We start from the raw sequence: 23,893 nt of genomic DNA, 5'->3' as shown, positions 1-23,893 counted from the left end.
CATTAAGTACAATTTTAAGTAATACATTTATTAAAGTATCCCAGAAAAGTTTTTAGTTTATGCCATCATTATACCTACTGCATTTTTTAAAACTCAATGCAATTCAATTTGTGTTTATTAAGTGAGTACAACAAGTAATTCGTGGAGCAGGAACTGAGGAAGCAAAGATAATTTTTTGAAAGTCCTCACCTTTAAGGAGATTACGTTCTACTTAAAAATTAAGTAAAACAAAGAAAATCTAAATAGGGAAAAAGCATTAACAACTAGTGAAATCATTAAAGGTTTGTCATAGGAGCTGACAGCTAAGTTGAACACTGATGGAGGCTAAGGATTCTATGAGGTAGTAAAGAGGAGAAAATCTATTTTCAGGCATGGTGGAGAGGTGTGCAAAGTCATGGAGGAACAAGATATAGTGGTGAATTTGGGAAACCATAAATAGGCTAGTTTGGATGGAAAATAGAGTGTGAGGAGGGTAATCATGAGAAATATGCCAGTGATTAGGATCTCTAGACTATGATGAATTTTAAATACCAAACAGATTTTTATATTTTGTTTTAGAGGTGATAGGGAGTCATAGCAACTACTAGGGCAGGGGAGTGATATGGACAGACCTATGGCTTAATTCAGTAGACCTCAAGATGAAGATATATTTCATCAGGGTCATGGAATTCATAAGTTTCTTTGTAGAAGTTTTCATAGGCATCCATCCCTTAAGGCAACTTTTGGGGATACCTGACACAATCTCTCTGGGACATTGCTGATCATGTGTTCACTTCAAAGCAGAAATTCATTCAGCTTTCTCCAACTAGGATCTCACTAAAACTACCAGCTTCACCTGGCACCTCACTATCATGCAAGGCATACCCATCTTCAAAATTTGTGAACCAATTTTCATTCACAGTGAATTTTTTGTCCCTTGAGACTTCACTGCAGTGTTCTTTCGTGGTGTCAAAAATCTCAAAGTTTTTGCTTAGATGGTGTTAAAATGCAAAGCCATAAAGCACTGAATGTAATCCTGAGTCAGGTTGGGTGACTTGGAGTAAGGTGGACTTGGGGTTCTGGAAGGACAGGTTTCAAGTCCTGCTTCAGTAACTTCCCAGCTATCTCAGACTCAGTTTCCTCTTCTGTAAAACTGGGAGAATAATAGCACCTATCTCACAAGATTGTTGTGAAGATCAAATAAAATAATATCTACAAAGAACTTGGCAAAGTCAAAGCACTGTATAACATTATTCTTATTTTTATCTCAGGAAGAAATCTCCCACTTTCCAATTATCATTAGAAAGTACTTGCTTTGTTTGCTTTTACAAGCCATATTAAAAGGGTGAGATATGAAGTTACTATAAAATACTAAAATATTTAAACATGAAACACTCATTTAATTCAATTCAGCAAATGCTTACTGAGTCTTTCTAAATGAGTATTGCTGTTCAAGGTAGCCTCATGGAGAACCTACAAGTCACCTGGTCCAGGTCTAGACTCTGCCAATAACTCAACACATGACTTTGGGCTTCAGTGTCCTTACTTTGTAAACTACAGGTAATAATGCCGTTTTGCCTATCTAGTGCCATTGTAAGGATTAAATGAGAAAATACATCCAAAGCATTTGGTGACTACAAAGCTCTATGTAAATGATAGCTGTTATTTAATGATACCATTATGGTTCAAAATACTTTTGGAACTGGTCTATTAGAACTGTATTCTGAGACAATTTATCTGTAATGAAAGAAAATGAATTTTACTAAATTAGAAGTCATAAGACAAAGTACATGCAGAATCACAGAATCTCAGAATGAGAAGACACTTAGGAAGCCATTCAGCCCACCCCATAGCATAACAATAAACTGCCCTGCAACATATGCTACAATGAGTCATCCAGCCTTTGCTTGATGGCTTCTGCTCAAGGGGGTAACTACAACCTCCCCAGGAAGCTCATTCCATTTGGGGGTCATTGTTGTTTACACCAAGCCTCTCTAATAACTTCCACCCACTGTTCCTGGAGAACTAATGGATTATTCCTTCTACCAGACCCTTCTCTGTCCTTTAACCCCTTAAGGGGACCAGGCTCTTAAAATATCATTGACTTGAGGGTGGAGTAGGAAGAAATTGGCCTCTAAGGCTAAACAGAATAAAGCTAATCCTTCTCAGTCTTCCAGATACTTGGAGACACCACCCAAAGCCTGCTCCTGTCCACATCTACAAGTTAAACAATCCTAGTTCCTTCAGCTGACCCTCATAGGACATGCTGTCCTAGCCCTTCACTCTCCTAAAGGCCCTTTTCTGGACAATCTCCAGCTCATGATGTCCTTCTTAAGGTACGATGCCCAGAACTGAGCACTGGTTCAGATGTATTCTGACAAGAGCAAACCTTCCTAGTCCTAGACAGTATCCCTCTCAATAAAGCTTGTGCTTACAGAAGATTTGTTTTGTCTGCTATATCACACTTAGGGATACCTCTGTGATGCGGGGCATGTCATTTCACTTCTGAATACTTTATTAAGCCTTTAAGACTATAAATTGTAGTGATGGTGTGGATTTGCATTGATCAAGAGACTATCCCCATCTATGAGTTTCCTATGCTAAATCACATGTCCAATCCTTTTCCCTTATATCACTCTTTTGATTCATATTGATTGTGAAACCCACTAAAACTCCCAGGGATGTTACCCATTTTGTTTATATTAAATCATCTTCATTTACACTTGTAATGAAATTTAAATCATATCTATACTGTCTATTTTCCTTTCTCTATGTCTTTCTCCCTCTGTCTCTCTCCATGTCTGTCTAACTTTATCTCTATCTCTGCCTGTCTATCTATATATCTGTATCTCTGGTACGGTCTCTGTCTTTTTTATCTTTTTCTTCTCTTTCTCTCACTCTGTGTGTCTGTTTCTTTGACTGTCTTATAATTTACCTCTGTCCCTTTGTCTCTTTTTCACTATCTACCTCTGTGTCTCTTTGCCTGTGTCTCTTTTATTTATCTCTGTTTTTCTTTCTGTACCCCTATCTCTCTCTCTCTCCTCCTGTATTCAATTTATCTGTTTCCTATTCCCCTCCCCCACCTCCAAACTAATATCACTACTATTGCCAGTTGTGGGATCACCCTTAGCCTTTGAGCCACTAGGCTTCTTATTCTTCTATGGAGCACACCAGGGACCAGAATGTAGATTCATTTGTATGCCGTCTGACTACCTGCTGTTAGATTGATTAATACTGATATCATATTGGTCAAGCCTAATATTGCAAATCACTCTAAATCAAATAAATTATAAAACAAACAAACATGTTAGAATTAGAAGGGACCTTAGAGAACATTTGAAGATCATTTTGTCAATGAGATAAAGGAGGCTTAGAGAAGTGACAGAATTTTTCTGAGGTCACATGGCAAGGAAGTGTTAGAACCAGCAGTACACAACAGACCTAGAACTCTTTTAAGTCTGGTGATCAGATATTTTTACATCAAAAAATTTGAAAATGATCTCATAAAGAATATTGTTCTTGCAAAACCTCATTAAAAACAGCCTTGCATTTCCTGAAATGGAGGCTGGCCTGGAAAAACCTAAGACATCATGCATTTACCCTATCTTTGGCCTATTTCAAAGATTTGCCAAAACCTTAGATTTCTTGTCAACATGAAAGAGATGACTCAAAATTGATAAAACACATTTGGAGTGTTCTTTTTAAAAAATCATATCTTGTCTTTATCCCTTTATTTTAGCCATCTGAAGGAACAAAAGAAAATGCAAGGCCATCCTGCAGCATCCCAAATACTAGGCCTTAGGCAGAGAGGAGTATTAGGTGGGAAGTTTGAAAGCACAGTTTTTCTGAATCACATCTAATTTTATTGCATCAAGCACCTCAGGAAAAGAGCCTTAACTATTTTATAACTTTGGCACCTTCTTGTATAGCTGGTCCATGTCTGTGTAAACCCTCATTCTAGCTAAATAATTTAATCACTTCATAATCTACTACCAAAGTTCCAGGCATACTATCTCTCATTCATCTCTTTAGTCATTTCTTCATTCAACCAAATTGCATGTGTACAACCCAGTTCCAATTAACATGTTTTATGATGGTTGTTTTCTGAAAAAGTTCTATATTAGCTAAGGAAGAAAGAACAATTCTAACCTAACCACATTCTGACCCATCCATGCTCTCTTCCTCTCCATCTCCCTCTCTCTTTCTTGGTTTCTCTGTCTCTGACTCTGTCTCTCTCTGTGTCTCTATTTCTGTCTCTGTCTCAAATAATAACCATTGTTTTTGTTACTTATAAAAACACTTTTATAATATGTTTGAACTACCATGGTAAAGTCCAAGAGGCTTATTGTAGAAATGCATGTTATTTACCAAAAAAAAAGGAGGCACTAAAAGAATTAACTGAGTAACAAAACCATCTTATTAGCATTTTAATTTCCCTATTTTTCTCCAGGAAGTCATTATATGAAGATTAAGAGTAGCCTATAATTTCAAAAAGAGAAGATAAAAAATTGGAAAAAAAAGTTACATTAAGTATTTAAATCCTGGAGATTTTGCTGTTTTCAAATATTAATTTTTCTATAATACAGGAAAGTAAGTTGCATATTATTGACCTTTTTTTGTTACAAAGTTATGTGAGCAGAGAGCTATTCTTCAACACAGATAAAGGTGACTTACTCCTTAAGTTGAAGTCATAGGATGATAGATTCAGAGCTGGAAGAGACCTTAGGGATGAGGAAATCATCAATCTAGAGTTGGCAGGGACCTCAGAAACCATATAGCCAAGGAGTTCTTAACCTGGGATCCACGGACTTGTTTTGAAAGACATATGTTATTTTATATTATATATCATGTATATGTACATATTTACACCTGAATATTTACATGTGTATATATGTCTATATCTGGATAAAGAAATGGCAAACCACTCCTGTAATTTGCCAAGAAAACCCCAAATGGGGTCATGAAGAGTTGGATAAGACTGAAATGACTGAACACATATTTTTATATAGAACTGGCTTTATGTGCATACACACACATACATATATATATGTATACATACATACATACATATATATATTCAAGGTAATACTGTATCTAAGTGAACAAATAAGCAAAAGGTAAGAATTAATATTAATATATAATATACTATTATATGTATATATATATGTGTGTGTGTGTATGTCAAATTATTAGTCCAGTGTAGCTATTTTCTTCTATATTTTATGCATTTCAAAACCTAATTCTGTTAGGAGTCCACAGGCCTTACTGGAATGCTAAAGGGTCCTTGATACACAAAAATATTAAGAACTCCTATTGTAGTCCAACCTCTTCATTTTATACATGAGAAAATTGAGGACCACAGAGGTTTAATGATTTAACTGAAGTCACTATTGTCTTTCAGGTAGTATCTGGATTTTAACTTAGTTCCTTTGACTTCAAAACTAGCATTTTCACTAAAGTATACTTCCTTCTCATCAGTAACCATACATTCATAAAACCTAAAATGTTAAAAAGGAGAAAGTAACTTACTCCAGCAAGGGGGGGTGTGGAGGGAGAGAGAGAGAGAGAACTAAAAGCCTGTAAGGGTAAGTGATTTGTCCAAGGACTGATGACTATATGAAGTCTGGAATCCAATTCTTCACCCAAGCCACAGATAATGTCCAATAGTCTGCAAGGTACATTTGGCCACAGCTGTCATCAGAAACTTGTGATATGAGAAAATGCATGGATATAATTTATACATATATATACACATATGTATGTATGTATATGTATATATGTATACATATATGTGTATATGTGTGTATACACATGTATGTATATGTATGTATACATACATGTGTATATATACACACATATATGTATGTATGTATGTATGTATGTATGTATGTATGTATATGTGCATGGCCTTTCACAAGGTCACTCAAGTCATAGATCATGGATCCATAGTTGGTTTGGCTTATTCAGCAGTAAGCTTGCTGAAGCCATTTTTTTTTCTTATAAGAATAGGGTTGAAGGTAACATAGATCTCATTAAGGATGAGTACTCATACTAATGAGCTCTCAGTTACCCCCCCCCACCCCCGCCACAATCAAGCTATAGCTTTCTGAATTAGCTGAGACTTTAAGAGTCCTGCAGAGTCTCTCTTTAAAGGTTGCTAAAGGAGCATAATTGGCCCCAGGATGTTCTCCCACTTCTTTACAACTTCTAATAGAGGACAGAACAATTTTAAAGCTGTTTAATTTGAAGGAACAATTTACTAGAGGAGTAACTATTACAGGGAGATGTTTTATGTCTGATTTTTTTATGTTGTTCTACTTCCAAGCTAGACACCTAAATCTTTTATCTCAGAGTTTCTTTTACCATTCCTTTCCCATGGACATATAATTATGCCATTCCAGCAGAATAATCATTCCTCTTCAACTGTGGGTTTTCTTTCTAGCGTTGTTGGGAGAAGAGTGGGAAAAAAGCCAGCTTCTGCTCCTCTCTAGGTAGGTTGAATTAGGAACCCCAGTTCTTGAGAGAGTGCAAACTCTTGAATGTCCCAGTTGCTTTCCTCTGTTTCTTTCCCTGCTCTTATCTTCCCAGAAGTCTATGGTAGATTATTTGAAGAAAGGTGAATGAAAAACAGGAACAAAGAAAACTCATCTCAGTTTTTTTCACACTGGGTCCTCACTCCATTCTCTTAATGAGACAAGGTAAAGGAAATACAATAATTATCATCACAACCATCACTACTAGTATATGCACGTCTCCCCCACTGACTTCAGAAATGCAAAAGGAGAAACTTTTGCGTAAAGTAGGACATATCTGGGACTTGATGGATCTGAAGTTAACTTCTTACAGTGCCACTTCTCCCAGCCAAGCCAATCCCAATTTGGAAGAGCATGGTTAATTTAGGGTTAGAGGCTTGGGGAGAGGAATGCAGAAAGTGTAATCCATCAATTCTCTAGTCTTCCCAAGAAGAAAGTGTATTTTAATATTTTTCATGGAAATCCTGCTCACCTCCACTCACTTTCAGCATACCGTGACCCTGAAAGATATGTATAATTCTAAGTAAGCCTACTGAAGTACCATGAGAGAATACAAATGAGCCTAGGAAATGCAGAAGAGCATGGCCAGGGAAGAAGAGAAGAAAAGGCAAATACTTGGTAATTCAGTTTCTTAGCACTTACCTTTTCTGCTGACTGTGCTGTACCAAAAAAGATGGGAATAAAAGCTAACCAAATGATGCAGGTGGTGTACATTGTAAATCCAATGGGTTTGGCTTCATTGAAGGTCTCTGGGACACCTCTGGTTTTAATGGCATAAACAGTACATGTGACCATCAAGAGAATACTGTATCCAAGTGAACAAATAAGCGAAAGGTCAGAAATATCACATTTGAGCACCCCTCTGGCGTTTTCTGGATCCAGTGTCCTCTGTTCTCCATAGTCAATAATGATATGTGGAGGGTCCACAGCAAACCAAACAAAGACTCCCAAAAGCTGCAAGGAGATGAGGCTGAAGGTGATTACCAGCTGGGAGGCTGGACTGATAAACTTTGGAGCTGTGACGGATTTTTTCCCTTGTTCGAATATCCGGTGGATTCTGTTTGTTTTGGTCAGTAGGGCTGCATAACTAAAACACATGCCTAGCCCCAGAAAGATCCGTCGGAAGGAGCAGATGACTGTGTCTGGTGCTGCGATCATTAAAAAAGTGATCGAATAACAGAGGAAGATCCCAGTCAAGAGCACATAGCTCAGCTCTCGCCCGGATGCCCTCACGATCGGTGTGTCATTGTAGCGGACAAAGGTCACAATCACAAAGGTAGTGGCGATGATTCCCAGGATAGCAATGAACACGGGCACCACTGCCCAGGGAGAATGCCATTCTAGCTTGATGATGGGAATGAGCTGGCAGCCTGTGCGGTTGATGTTGGGTCTTTGATCCAAAGGGCAAAGTTCACAGGTCAGTTCATCCACCTGGTAATTATAGCCTTCACACCGCTCACAATGCCAGCAGCAAGGGACTCCCTTTACTGTTTTCTTCCTTTCCCCAGGCTTGCATGGCAGGCTGCAGACAGATGCAGGATGAGTATGCTCTCTATTAGCCCACTGCATGTCTTCTACCTGTAGGTATAAAAAATTAATGAGCCTTCCATTTTTCCCCCATTTATAATATCCTAATTCTAGCCACAGGTTTATAATAAATCACAATGAGCTGACAGTGAAAATACAGTTTACCATAATAAGAAATCAGTTTCTTTCCCTTATATTGACTTTATAAAAGTGTTAAATGATTGTGTCTAATAAATCATTTGTGTCATCAGCCTGATGAGTGTCATTAGTTTCCATTTACTCCTCAGCTGCTGACCAATCTGACATTTGGAGAAAGATTTATCGACTCTGATGTTGTTTTAAACAAAAAATGGTCCCACAGAAAGAAATTTTAGGAGCTTATCCCAAATACAACTACATGACAGAAATTCTGAAATACTTAATCAGGAGCTAAATATATACACATATAGTTGTAATTTCTGTAATTATATTTTGGAAAACACAAAGCATACACTGGCCTACCCCCTTTTGAAGGGAAATAGCCAGAGAAGGACCTCTTAAATTTGGGCATGTTTTAAATCCCTTCTATCCATAGAGGTAGCTAACCTTTCCAGCTAGGTGTTTAGGTTCAAAACACAAATTACACCTCTGCATCTCACCATCATGAAACTAAGTTGCTGAACTAAACTGAAATCACAAAAACATGATATGATGATATGCTGATATCAAAGGTTTTTAAACCTATCATCACCAGAATCTGGGCAATGAGGGCCTGCTGAACTGATCAGTATATGCCTCACCTGGCCCACTGTTTTTCAGGAAGGTACCCATCACACTTCACTTGTTTCATTCCCTACCCTACTCCCTGACTATCTTCTCTGAAACCACCTTGTTCTCTTCCACTTCTGGAACCCTGAGCAAATCCTTTCAACCATTGTTCCTGAAAGGGGTATGCCAAACTTATTCTTAGGACACTGAGTTGTGAGTAAAGAAGATCTGGGATCAAATCTCACCTCAGACCCTTAATTAACTTTTGACCGTAGGCAAGTCCCTTAATATTCCTATGTCTCAGTTTCCTCATCTGTAAATCTAGGGATTGGATTTGATAGCATCTAATGTCAACTCTATAATCTACTTTCCTCTGGCCCTACTAATTATCCCTGCAAATTCCCTTGGCTGCCACTCCCCTATGTGTATTGTCTTTCCCCTATCAGAATGTAATTTCTTTAAGGGCAGGGACTATATTTGAAATAGTAATCACTTAATGAATGCTCTTTCATTCATTCATTTAATCATTCATTCATTTAGCATGTAGATTACTAGGCTAGATCCATTACAGAAAGGTAACATTTCTAAATGATACAACTGAAGAACAGGATAGCATTATTTTACACTTAGCCAAAAAATAATTCTTCTTCACTAACTCTGACATGATAGGACTGTTTCATTTTATGTCTTTTCTTTATATCTCCAGAGCCTAGAACAAATTAGGCACTTAAGGAATGCTTGCTGATAGACTGATACAGCCTCTAAGTCCCACATCAGTCATTCGTTGGGGTTAAAACATTGAAGGCCTCTACTGAAACAAAAATGTCACCTAGGAAACCATTAGTTTAACAAATTTGCTAGTCAGCCATATTACAGGGCATATTAAGTACTGACACACCAGGAAGGAAGATTTTGTTCTGGCAGCTTAGGAAAGGACCAAAACATGTTGGCCCTATGAGAGAAGGCAGACTCAGCGGATGTGTCATGATTGGGAGCTTTGAGCAAATACGGGTGACACAAAAGTTAGAGCTTTGGAGTACAAGGGAGGGAAAAATAGTTTCAGACCACAAGAGGAAGTTGCCAAAAGGAAAAAAAAAGGGGGAGTTGAAGGTGGACGTTATGGATTGTGAATGATTCAAGGAAAAACCACTACAATTTATCATGCAGGTTGGGGCCACAAACTTATGTCACTAATAGCATGTAATAATAATAAAGGACATATAATATAATGTAATATATTATCTATATAAGTAGCACTTATGGTGCAGCAGATGTGTTACAGATATTTTCTCATTTAATCCTCACAAGAGCCCTGGAAAAAGTAGGTGTTAATATTATCATCATTTTATAGATGAGTAGACTAAAACAAACAAGTTAAGGAGTTTGCCCAAGGTCACATAGCTAATAAGTATCTGAGACCAAAAAGAAATCCCGGTCTTCCTGTCTCTAGGCTGAATGCTCTATCAGCTAAACCACTAACTGCTTTGTAGTAACACACTAGAGAAAAACATGTAGGGACAGCTACCATGTAACCAGGAGTATCCACCACAGTTGTATACACTGATGTGCATTTTTGACCACTACCCCATTTCTTTGATTTCCTTCCCTCACCCTTAACTTATACTGGCTATTGCTGTTTTGGGAATACGTAGCTCTATATATGCTTAGAAATCCATGTATTTCATGGTGGCACTGGACCTTATTTGGGGGTGGGATGAAGCAAAGAGAGGAGGTACACACATTTTATTCACCATGTAAATTCTAATAGGACATTCTGCTGTTCTCATGGTGTCCTCCAAGGCAGAATGGAAAAGTGAACTCTCAATTTTAAGGATAATCTTTTGGAAATAAAGTTGCCACTTTATATATGATGAGAATAGTTGATGCTACTAGATCTAGATGCCCCATTTTGACTTATGTGACCAGTACAAATAACAGGGCAATTTATTATAATTTAGTTAATTTTCTATTAAGTTTTACATATTCTGAAAGGATATTTACTCATAGGAACCCATTAAATCTTTAAAAATCAATATTATAACCACATAGTGGCTTCTCCCAAAATTGGTGAGAAAAATTGAGTGTCCACTAAGTGGCTAAAATATTGACTTTGTACTCTAATGGACCCTTATACATAAATAAAACACTGTTTTCTTAAGCTTAATGTTTCTGAGATAATTATTTGAATACCATAATTACACTTTGGTTGGAGGTGCTCTATAATTTTGTGTTTTTTGTGCCAAACCAAGGCAGCAATCCATTTATGTCACTTTTAAGAAAAGAAAAAGGATTTGTTAGCCAAGCACCATGCTTTTTCCTAAAGAGATTCTCCTGATTTAAATGGTAATTAATCATTAAGAGCATAATCTGTATTTTCCCTTGGATACATTCCCTGTGACATAATTAGTGCTGAAAAATACCATTCTTCTCCTTTTGGTAGTAGTCATGAACTATAGTCATGAAGGAATTTCTTTGAAAATAGCTATAATTTTCCTGGCAAATTTATATTCATAAAATAGAATTTTTAAATGCATGCCAATTATTAATATGATTTTAAAATTAACTTAACCTATCAATCAATCATTAAGCATTTATTAAATACCTACTCTGTTCCAGGAACTAGGAGCTGGAAATACAAAGAAAAAATGAAATAACCTCTGCTCTCAAGGAAGTTAGTTTCTAATTAGGGAATGCAATTATTAATACTAATTTTATTCAAAATAAATACAAGGTAATTTTGGTGAGAAAGGCAGTAGTAATCAGGGAAAAATCAGGAAAGGCTTTGTGTATGAGGTGATATTTGAACTGGGGCATTTAAGGCAAACAGAACATGTTATGTTTGATTCTACTTATGATAGGGAAGCATTGGAGTTTATCAAATGAGATTATGAAATAACCAGACATGTACATCAGGAAAAATACTTTAGCAGTTGTGTGGATGATGGAATGAAGGGTAGAGACCTGAGGTATGAAGAGCAAGTAGAAGCTTGGTACAATGATCCAAAAAAAGAGATGATGAGAGTACAACTAGGGTGATATCCGTGTGAATAGAGAAAAAGGGGACAAACACAAGAAATGTGGTAGAGATAGAAATAGCAAGACTGGGCAACTAAATGGCTAGGAAAGGTGAGAGAGAGTGAAGAGTTGAGATTAAGATGGAGGTTGAGAACTTGGTTTACTAGATGGTAATCAGATCAACAGAAATAGGGAAATTTAGATGAGAAGAGGATTCTAAGGGAAAGGTTATGAGTTTTGTTTTGAACAGATTGAGTATGAGGTGCCTATCATTAGTCAATAAGCATGTAGTGCTTACTCTATGCCAAGCACTGTGCTATGTGTTGAGAATTAAAAAAAAGCAGCAAAAGTCAGTCCCTGCCCTCAAGGAGCTCACAATTTAATGGGGGGACAAGAAGCACACAAATATGTACAATCAAATCACATACAGGATAAACAGGAAATGATTAAGAGAGGAAAGGCACTCAACTTAAGAGAGTCTGGAAAAGGCTTTCCATAGAACAGTGGTGTCAAACTCAAATAGAAACTATATATAAGGATCCCTGAAGTCCCATATTGACTTAGAAAATATTATCTTATGTTCTATTGTATTTTTAAAACTTATTTTGTTAAATATTTCCTAATTATATTGTAATCTGGTTCTGGCCACTGGGGAGGGTGTGGACAGCAATGGGGTCTACCAGTTGTGTTTTTGACATAGAAACGATACAATAGAAAATGGAAACAAAACATTGAGTTTAAATTGTTGAATACTTAAAGCACAATTCTAGCTCAGGAGAATGACTAGAACCTAGTACATGGCAGTCATGTACATAGAGAGGATAAATGAACCCATGAGAAATAATGAGGCCACCAAATGAAAGACAGTAGAGAAAAAAGAGAAGAGGATAGAGGGCAAAGCCATGGGGTACATCCCCAGTTTTGGATCATTGTGTGGATAGAGAACCTGCTAATTAGACTGAGAAGCAGTAGGCACTCAGCTAAGAAGAGAAACAAGAGAAAGGAGTGTCATTAAAATTCAGAGAAGAGGCATAACAAGGTTAAATATGGCAGAGAGGCCAAAAAAGAGTAGGTAATGAGCAAATGCCATTAGATTTGACAATTAAGAGATCACTGGTCACTTTGGAGAAGGCAGTTTCAGTTGAATGTAGATGGAAACAAGATTTCAGAGTTGATGTTCTCACATCAAGTAATGCACTACACACAAATTAACCACAAGCTCTCCCACAATGTTCAAGCTTCCCTTGTTTCTCCACCAAAGTTAGTCTCATCCATCTACATTTTACTATATACTACTAGTCATACTACTTCCTGACAACCATAAATCCACCTGTAAAGCTGAAATGAAATTTCTGTCATTCCCAGCTGATCACCCAATGGTGAAAGTTTTGGAAGGAACTTTCATATATTGTGAATGTAGAACCTATTTCCTTTTCAATCCTAAGCCCATTACATCTGACATTAATTACATTTAGGATCAAAAATCAAAATTCATTGCTGTCTTGGGATGTTCATTATCAATTATGCATTCTGCTCCCATTTGTTGTTGTATGTAGTTACTCGGTTGTTTCAATTGTGTCCAACTCTTCACAACACTGTTTGGGGTTTTCTTAACAAAGGTAGTGGAGTGGTTTGCCATTTCCTTCTCCAGCTCATTTTACAAATGAGAAAACTGAGGCAAACAGGGTTAAGTGACTTTTCCAGGTTCACACAGCTAGTAAATATCTAAGGATGGATTTCAACAAATCTTCCTGACTCCAGGCCCAGTGCTCTATCCACTGTGCTACCTAACTGCGTAGTCTTTCCAATTATTGAATTATAAACAATACAAAACAGTCAAATTCTATTATCAGACCATTATTACAAACACACACACACACACACACACACACACACACACACACAAACACAAACATATTCTGTGGGTGAACAGAATTGTTTCTTTCCAAAAATGCTCAATCGATCCGGAACACTAAATCTAGAGTGACTTTTAATCACAATTGTGTTTGATCCTCAAGTATAGTTTTAATGGGCCACTTTCTTTGGGAGACTGTTTCCTTAACTAATAGATATCCTCATGATGAATTCTCAACACTCAAGTAAAATTTTTATTTAATATAATATACTACTGCATTCCCTACCTTAAACAATTAATTTACCACCCATGTAACATAGACATTTAAGTCTTTCTTATTAGCTCTATGAACCCTAAACTTGATATTCATTTTTGGATTTTCACTTGTTGCTGATATGTCCAGAACACCCATATTACCAGACTTTGGTGACAAAATCATGTCTGTACATGGTTACTAGACCAACTGTGTTTCAATGGAATTTTTAAAGAATACCATCCAAAAAAATTATTAAATGTTTACTATAACCAGGGAAGCTAGGGGGATATGAAGATGAAGACAAAATAGTCTTCCTTCACCCTAGCTACCTATTCTTAATTTATTTCATATAATTTCATATAATTTGTCAAGTCAATGAACCCAGAGTGGCCATTCAGAAGAAATAAGATTAATCTATCAGTGTTTTTAATCAGAGAGATGACTATATAACTGAAAATAGTATAGTGGTATAGCTCAAGTGTTCAATTTTTTTTCCAGCTCCTTTAAAAGAATAGATTTTTTGTTGTTGTTGCCTATTCCAACCAGATGATAACACAGCCATTACCTCATTGAGTGCTATGAATATGGTAAATCAGGGCTGTCCAAAATACAGCCCATGGGCTACATGAAGACTACAATGCAATTTTATGCAGCCCACCTGTGGGTTTTAATTTTCACAAGTAAAAAAGTAAAATAATAATTTACATGGAATGCATATTAGATTTTTTAATTCCATCACTAAGAAATAACCTCATTGATGTTGATTTTCTTTGGTGTTTTTAAGCAGTATTACGGATGGAACACATTGCACAGAATTTTCAATTGATCTGTGGGATATTTTCCATCTGTATGATGCAGACTAGTCAGTATGCACCTACCTTTATATTGTTGTATTGTTGCTTTGTTGTTTTGTGTCTGCTTTCATGCTTTGCGCCTTCTCCTGTCGTATTGATGAGGGGCGTTCCCCCACTTTCTATTTGTGTACTGTATTTTTTATTCTGCATGCGGCCCTCAAATAATTATTTTATTTTAATGCAGCCCTAAGATAACCTAAGGTTGTACAGCCCTGCTTTAAATAGTCAAAAATAAGGAAATAGCTTCCTAGCCTATAAATCTGAAGGCTCTAATGCTCAAGCCCTTTGCATAGATACAACCATAAAGGTACTAGGCCTTGAAACATAAGGAGATTCTCCCCTGGTTTAAACTCTGATTCTATTCCATGTCCCAGATGTGTCATATGTACTAGATCTATGACTCTGTTTTAAAAAGCGCACGGTTTCTGTTATGTTTTGAAAGTTGATTTGCCCTGACATTTTATTGTACTAGCAGTGAAATCTCTAACTCTTGTTTGGCAAGATTACAAACCACATGGGACCAGCAGTGTGAGTATCTCTGCAACTTTGCCCAAAGGGCTTAACTCTCCTCTTTGCACTCATTCACTCAGAAGCTGAGTGTATAGTCAATAACCAGTCTGACTGAATTTAGCTAGAAAAGGGCTCTAGCTAGTAGTTTAAATATATTTTGGGGTATATGTGTACATGATAATAACAATAACTTTGATTGAATTCTTCACTTGTCAACTAGCTAGTTCTACCCACCCCATAGCACTGCTGTGAGGATCAAATGTATTAAGGTATATAAAAATGCTTTGAAAAGTGCCAGATGCAATATAAATGTAAGCTTACATTTCTGTTGTTCTAAAGCAGACAGCCACATTAGCTCTTCAGCTGCCTCCCTCCCTCCAAGCCAGTTGACTTGAAGCCTCTAACATATATTGGCTCCATGACTCTGGACAAGTCCTGTAACCTCTCAGTGCTCACAGACCTCTAAGACTCAAAATTTTGCCATTTGGCATCCTGTTCCAAAACACTTTACTGAAATCACAAAGCTAGACAAAAAAGACACTTTAATTTGTTTATTTTTCTTTTCTCCTCCTCACCTTCATTTCTCTCTCTCTCATTAGAAAGTTTGCACAGAATACTGGCCAATGTGGGTAAAGATTCTAATACTCTGAAGCCAATTGTTGGGATTGGTACACTGGGGGAGGCAGCAGGGAAGGCCTGAGTCAGGGAAGAGCCCACCTAGAGTGTGGCTACTGATAGTAGGGCAAGTACCATTAGGTAGCTTCTTATTTTAACTAATTATTCTTTTTTAACTAGGTGCTAAACTCAATTATTTCTTCTTGTTATAGTATAATTGCTATCAGAGCTTTATAAATTTCAGCACCCTGGACAAAGTCCTGCTTACCTTACCTTAAGTAACTTTTTAACTGTCTTGAATATATGTATATATGTATACATTTTATATATATATAATGTATGAATACATATAAATATACATATTACTATTTGTCAGAGATATGTAGATGTTGCTGTGATTAATAAAATAAAAATTAATTTAAAAAATTGAAAATATATGCTACTTTCAGAAATTGTTATGCTGGGTTATAACCTGCCCATAAATAGTTCATCTTAATCAAACTGCCCACTAAAAGGGGATTTAGGCAATTTGTCTTTCTCCTACCTCCTAAGTCTTATTTCAAATTCATCCTATTCATTCTCTCTCATTTTTAATAAAATTTGCCTACTGAGTATTTTCTGTTCATACTATTCCATCTCACATATTACTCCCTTTTGTCCAGGTGATTCCCCATCTCTGAAATGTAGGCCTCTTTTTGTCTCTGCCCTCTGGAGACTTTAGCTTCCTTCAAAGGACAGCTCAGCTGGCACCTCCATCATAAGGCTCTTCCTGACCTCCCTACCCCTACTTGTCCCTCGTAAAATGATTTTATATCATTTTCTATGTACTTTGTATTGTCAAATCTATATATGTGTTGTTTTCCCCACAATTGAATGTAAGCTCCTCAAAGGCAGAGACAGGCAGAGTGTTTGTCCTTAGATCCCCAGTATCTAGAACAGTGCTTATCAAAGAGTATGTTCAGTAAACATTTGTTGAATTGAATTAAATTTATTTGCAGTATTAGTAAAACAGAATTAGTTCCTTTTACTTGAAGGTTTACTTAGGATGCACTATTGTTTTCTAAGTTAAATGCTATGAAAAAATCATAATTTTTTTTTCCTTGGAAAGCACTGGCCAATGAGTTACCATTGTTCTACTTCATTAATGATTATCTGCTTAACGATGAAAATTAGAATTTCAAAGTATTTCTTTAAACAAATTTCTTTCACTAAAGGACTAACTCACTTGAATGTCTACTGTGAAAAAAACCACGAGGTTTTTAAGCAGATGTTTAAAGAATCTGTGTGAGATTTTTGCCAAGTAGTGCTGAAATTTATTCAAATTTATGAGCCTAAAATTCAATATATCAGCTAAATCATTAAATATGAATTAAATGCCACATGAAGTAGTAACATGGAATAAATACTGCTAGTCTTTTATGATCATTAAAACAGAATTAAATTTGGTCCTTCGCCTCTAATAACAAAACTGGAAGTTAATGGTATGAGAATGAACTTAAGACCAACTATCTTTACTGGCAGTTATGTGGATTATTAAGAACATCCCTTTTCCTAATGTCTACATTTCTCTAGTTTTTCTTTCATTAATTTAATTATTAGTGCAACTGGAATCTAAGAAAACCCATTTAGTAAAATTATTAGAAGGCATTCTGTGAAAACATTTTTCCCTGGTCTCCTTCATGGCTCAGTTAAAATTCCACCTTCTATAAGAAGTCCTTCGCCTGTCCCCATTAACCTCCCTCTGTTAATCATCCTCTCTGTGTTTTGTTTATTTCCAGTTTGCATGTTGTCTCCTGGATTAGAATGTAAGCTCTTTGGGATAAGGGATGCTTTTGCCTTTCTTTGCATTCTTAGCACTTAGCACAATCACTGACACATAGTAGGTGCTTAGTAAATGTTTATTGACTTGACTTGAAAGGTCTATAGAAATTGTCTAGTACAAATATCTACTGGACAGATAATCACTACCACATCTCAGGCAGACAGTCAACCAGTTGCTGCTCAAAGATTTCCTGGCATGAGAGAACTTACTGCTTCATGAGGAGGATCTTAGACAACATGTTAGGTATCCTCTTGTTCAATACAGAACCGTTTCCCATTGGAACTTATCCCCAAACTACCTTATTGAACCCTTAGTTCAAAGAAGGAAATAGGAGAGTAGAGAGAGAAGAAATTATATAATGTAAATGAAAAAGAAAAAATACCCTCTATCACTGAGTAGCAGATAGAAGAATCAATGGGTAGAAGATTAATTAAATTGAGTCCTTTAATTTATTTAAAGTGTTTATTGAATACCTGTGATGAATCCATGCTGTAGTAGGCATTTGGTGAGATTCAAAAGAAATATAATTAAAACATCATTGAAGTTGCATTGTATCTTAGGGCACAAAATTAACACACATGTAACAATTGGAGAAGAATGAAGCACTAAATTAATTTGTTGTTATTGTAGGCTTTAAATGTGATAAGATTTTAAAGAAGGAACAGATTAATGTGATGAGGTATTTGGAGAAGGCTACATGAAGGAAACAGAAGGATGAGTCAAATCTAAATAAATATAGGTTATAACAGGCAGAATTCTAGGAAGGGGAAATTATATGACCCAAAGCACAGAGATGTGAATGAACATGGAATAGATGGTGATGGGCACATCTGTGGCAGAATTCCAACAAAGACATATTGAACACTAGAGAATAAAGGAAAATAAAGTTGACTTCATGGTGGACCTCAAATCAGGTAAGTGGATTTGGTCTTAATATATAAGCAGTCCTCAAGAGAGGACTGACTTGAAGGAAAAAATGAAAAATTAGTACATCATCAGCTCCATGGGGACAGGCATCAATTTTATCTAAACTTCACTTCCCCAGGACCTAGCAAAGTGGTCTACAAATACTGGTGTACCTACTGCTCTTTGAATTATGTTGAAAAGAATCGAATTGGAAGGGTATTTTGGCAAGGTCTTTGGTGGCAAATCAGTAGAAGGGTGTTACACTAATCTAGGAGTAAGGTAATGGCAGTGGGAAAAGGTGAGTATATTTCTTCTACTTCTTGGAATCCTTAGCTTTCTTCAAGGATCATTTCAGATGCCATCTCCTAGAGGAATTCCTTCCTCAACTCTCTAATCATTAGTTCTCTCTCCTGTCACAACGTATCTTGTATTAGAGGCAAACATTATTCTCCCAGTAAAATGTAAACTCCTTGAGGGAAGGGTTTTTTTTTTTTTGTCTTTCTATCCCATGTGCCTAGCGCAATACTTTGCACATGGTAGGTGTTTAATAAATCTTTATTGGTTTTGTTATTGTTAATCCAAGAAATACTGTGAATCACTGACAAGATGGGTGACACTATTCTGTAAAGGGCAAACCACACATGACTTCTTTCAGAGTGGTTAGAACCATAATGGCACAAAATGATAGATTACTAAAAATTATTTTAGTTAATTGACCCTAAATTGCTCATTTTTTCTAGGCAAACATAAGTTGTCATATCTTCCAAGAAATTTTTAATTATTTTGATGTGTGGATCAAAGTTGTCTTATTGGTCAATAAGCATTTATTAAATATCTACTAATTGCCTGTACTAAGCACCAGGGCTACATAAAGAAGTCTTTGCTTTCAAGGAGGATTTAAAAGAGAATATAGGACAGTGCTTTGACTAAATCAAAATCTTTTCATAATCAATGAATTAGAAGCATAGTGAGAGTTCCTATTTCTATGTGTTTCAGGAAACTGTGAAATCCTAAAGACATAGTCCTGAAATATTAAAGATGTAGTACTATAGATATAACCTGAATATTGATTTAAAAAGCCTATTTGAAGGCAGCTAAGTGGCACAGTGAGTAGATCACCAGCCTTGGAGTCAGGAGGACCTGAGTTCAAATTCAGCCTCAGACACTTGACATGCTTACTAGCTGTGTGACCTTGGGCAAGTCACTTAACCCCAATTGCCCTGCCTTCCCCCCTCAAAAAAAAATTCCCCCTTTGGGGCAGCTAGGTGGCTCAGTGAGTAGAGCACCAGCCCTGGAGTCAGGAGGACCTGAGTTCAAATTTGGCCTCAGATACTTGACACATGTACTTTCTGTGTGACCTTGGGCAAGTCACTTAACCCCAAGTGCCCTGCCAAAAAGTAAAAAACAAACAAACAAACAAAAAAGCCTATTTGTTTGCTGGACAGCTAGGTGGTACAGTGAATAGAAGACTTGGCCTTGAGTTGGGAAGACATGAGTTCAAATACGGCCTCAGATACTTACTAGCTATGTGACCATGAGGAAGGGATTTAACCCTCTTTGCCTCAGTTTCCTCACTTGTAAAATGAGATCAAGAAATAAATGGCAAACTGCTTGACTATCTTTGCCAAGAAAACCCCAAATGGAGTCATGAGGAGTTAAACAAGACTGAAATGACTGAACGAGAACAACAAAATTTGTTTCCTACTCATACCCCCATTGAGGATGCCCTTGACTAGCACAAAAATAGCTCTTGTAAAGCTTTTGTATAGATGGTAAAGCAGTCATATATCTTGGAGGTTATTAAGAGTCTTCAAGTCATTTTTGTTAGTATTATATGGCCTGAGATTCTTTACGTATCCTTGGTATTTACCACTCCTTCAGATACCTTTTATATTAGTCATTTGGTGCCCTCACAATAGTGCTGTTCCCCTTTTCTCAGAACAGATTTCCTCTACATACATTGTGAAGAAATCCAGCACCTATTTCAGGTTAGAGATAGCTTTCCTATGGATGGTGAAGTTCTCCAGATGCTCATCTTCACTGATGGTACTGTATTGTACTCCTACCCCCCCCAAAAAAAAGAAATTATCACTTGCAAGGGATCTGTGATGACTCAAAGGAGTATGACCTGTCTATTCATACAGGAAATCCAAATCCTTTGTCCAAAAGGATAAATAATATCTGTTACCTAGATTTAAACATGCATTTGGATGGACAACTTATAGAGTTTTTTCAACAGAGAGGTTAGATGAACACATCAATACTGGAGTTGAACAGGAGGAAGAGAATTAGCTGGATGACCTGTATGAAACTACAAACTAATGCTCTTTAGTGATATGCCAAGTTTCCAGTGAAGAAATGAAGCATTTATTAAGTGTCTACTATGTAGGCACTTACTATGCTAAACTATGCTAAACACTTTCAAATACTATCTCATTTGATCTATACAACAACCCTGGGAGATAAGTGGCATTATTGTTCTATGCCCAGGGTCACTGAGCCAAGATATGTTTAAGGCTGGATTTGAATTCCAGTCTTCCTGACTCCACTGTACCATTTAGCTCCCATGAAAGCAAAAGCAAAATGCTAACTTCACTGGTATTTCTATATGACAATGAGACATGGCATATAAACACCTCCAAAGAAATAAAAATGAGCAACAAACAGAAGGCAAGGGAGAAAATGATGCTTAGGCTGATGTCTGAGCAGGTTCCAACATGGCATCAATTAGAAAACCTGAAAAATAACTAGAATAAAATATGCCATCAAGAAACTGTGGTAAGAATAGTTGATAACAGATTGATAAGCCAAGTGCTCCCCAGGTACCCCTGAAATGTCAGAAGGAAGCAAAGAAGGCTACCAGGAGGTTGGTTGGACTCTTCTGTGGCAAGCATATGGGAACATATGGTTAAAAGTCATATAAGACAGGAAGGAACAGATGAATTATGACCTGCATCATTAGAGAGAACTCCTAAGTGGATGAGGTCAACAAGCCATTGAAATATATGAGTAATAATAAAGCAAGTATTAAATTATGATAAGTTTCTAATAGAAATAAATTATGCTTTGCTAATCTGTGTTCCTCTGGCATCTACTACACTACCCCTACATCTAGCACAATGCATTTAATAAGTGTCAGATAAATACTTGTGGACTGAAATACATATGGTCTTCTGCTATAAATGACTCTGGTCAACTTTCTAAGTAAGAACACATGAAAGGCCACAATGGGTCATATTTTGTCTCTGGAAAAAATAGGAAGGGACATTTAGTTCTACTCTTTAAATACCTCCAAAATGTCACCTTGAAAAGTAAGGAATAGACAAAATATCACTCACAACCCTTAATAATCACAATCCATGCAGGTCTGAATCCTTTTTTCTATAGTCTCAGTTTGTAATACTTTTGGGATTAAAGTGTTCTCTAAGTTTACTATGTATTGGAATTTTATTTGTCTGAAAACTATCTCTTTTAAGTTCCAAGAGTGCCTATTAGGTCTAATATCTTTCAGTTTACTGAGGAAATCTGTGTTCACCCTATCTACACTTTCATGATTTTACCAACTTAAATTATATCCCTACTCTCTATTTTTGAACTGTGTTTCTACACTGAACATTCCAAGTTCTTAAATCTGTCTCCTAGTGAACTCACAGTCTCTCTGTGCTCTCTCTCTCTCTCTCTCTCTCTCTCTCTATCTCTCTCTTTCCCCCTCCCTCTCTCCCTCCTTCCCTCCCTCCTTCTCTTTCTCTCTTTCTCCCTTCTTCTTCCCTTTCTCCTTGGTTATTAAAGCATTTCTTTAAATAATCCCAAGGTCTATTAGTTCACATGGAGGAAAAAGTAGGCTTCTGGGGTAAGAGCCAAAATGGTGGATTAGTGAAAGCCCTCAGATTAGTTCTCCCAGCATTTCCTCTGAACTTCACAACAACACCTCAAACTGAATTCTGGAGTGACAGAGCCAACAAAAGGTCAGAGTGAGACATTCTTCCAGTCCAAGATAACTCAGAAGGTCAGAAAGAGATCTATGACACAGGGGTGTAGACTGAACTGAAGCCCATATGGACCAAACAGTGGTGGGACAGGAGGTAGTAACAGAAGCTGCAGGTTTGGGGAAGATCTCAAGTCAGATGCAGTAAGGGGACCTGGAAACTGGTCAGAAAGAGATTACAGAGAACCCTTGTGCTAGCATTGGATGTAGGTTGGAAAGGTGTTTGGCAGCTCAACTGCAAAGGAAAGAGGGGAGAACTTGAAGTCAAGAGAAAATTGAAGTCCCAGGGAGTAGGGGGCAGATATCTCTTTTGGTCATGAGGGACAAGGGACCAAGAAAAACTGTATCACTTTTTGTCCCAAAGGCACAGGAGCCCTGAAGAGTAATATTAATTATAATCTCAAGGGATCAGGGGCCCTTTCTGGGTAAGAAGCAGAGTACAGACCAGGAGAACAGTGACCACACCTCTCCCCAGATGCACTGAAAACTTCCAAACAGCTGGATCTAGCTTTGAAAACTGAAGTGCAAAAAAACAAAAAATCACAAAGCTTGGGACAGTACCCCTTACCAGCCTCACAGCATAAAAAAAGCATTCAAAATCAAGAAATAGCGTAGAAAAAATGAAGATATTTAATTAAAAAGAGCAACAATCAAAGCCTCAAAAAATGTGAATTGGAAACAAGCTGAACAATAATTCTTATCTAAACAATGATTTTTCAAAATTAGATAAGAATGGGAGAGGAAAATTTAGGTAAAGAAACAAAAGCAAAGGAAGGCAATTGACAGCTAATAAGAGGCACAAAAATACTGAATAAAATAACTAAAAATAGAATTGACCAAATGGAAAAAGAGGTACAGAGCTCATTAAAGGAAATAATTCCTTACAAATTAGAATTGGGCAAGTGAAAGCTGATGACTCCATGAGACATCAAAAAACAATCAAAACAATGAAAAAATAGAAGAAACTATGAAATATCTCCTCAGAAAAAAGAAACTGACCTGGAAAATAGAAAGATAGTTTAATAACTATTGTACTGTGTGAAAACCCTGATCAAAGAAAAAGCACAGAAATCACATTTCAAGAAATTACAAAGGAAAACTTCCCTGTTGTCCCAAAAACAGAAGGTAAAATAGAAATTGAAAGAATCCACCAATCACCACCTGAAAGATATCTTGAAAGGAAAACTCCCAGAAATTCCAAATTCCAAAGCTCTCAGATCAAGGAGAAAATATTTCAAACAAGCATAAAGAAACTATTCAAATACCATAAAGCCACAGTCAGGATCACA

The 23,893-nt window shown here is 36.8% G+C and overlaps 1 protein-coding gene across 2 annotated transcripts in view; it reads right to left on the bottom strand.

Moving 5' to 3' along the window:
- Positions 1–23,893, bottom strand: part of GRM8 (glutamate metabotropic receptor 8) — a 1,025,823-nt gene that overhangs the window by 136,353 nt on the left and 865,577 nt on the right. For both annotated transcript variants that reach the window (XM_036760198.1, XM_036760199.1), the window contains exon 8: positions 7,155–8,090. In XM_036760198.1, the coding sequence (XP_036616093.1) occupies positions 7,155–8,090 (936 nt within the window). The remainder of the gene's footprint in view (positions 1–7,154; positions 8,091–23,893) is intronic.

The sequence above is a fragment of the Trichosurus vulpecula genome, chromosome 5 (genome assembly GCF_011100635.1).
Source record: "Trichosurus vulpecula isolate mTriVul1 chromosome 5, mTriVul1.pri, whole genome shotgun sequence".
NCBI lineage: Eukaryota > Metazoa > Chordata > Mammalia > Diprotodontia > Phalangeridae > Trichosurus > Trichosurus vulpecula.
This window is presented reverse-complemented; position numbering and strand designations above follow the sequence as displayed.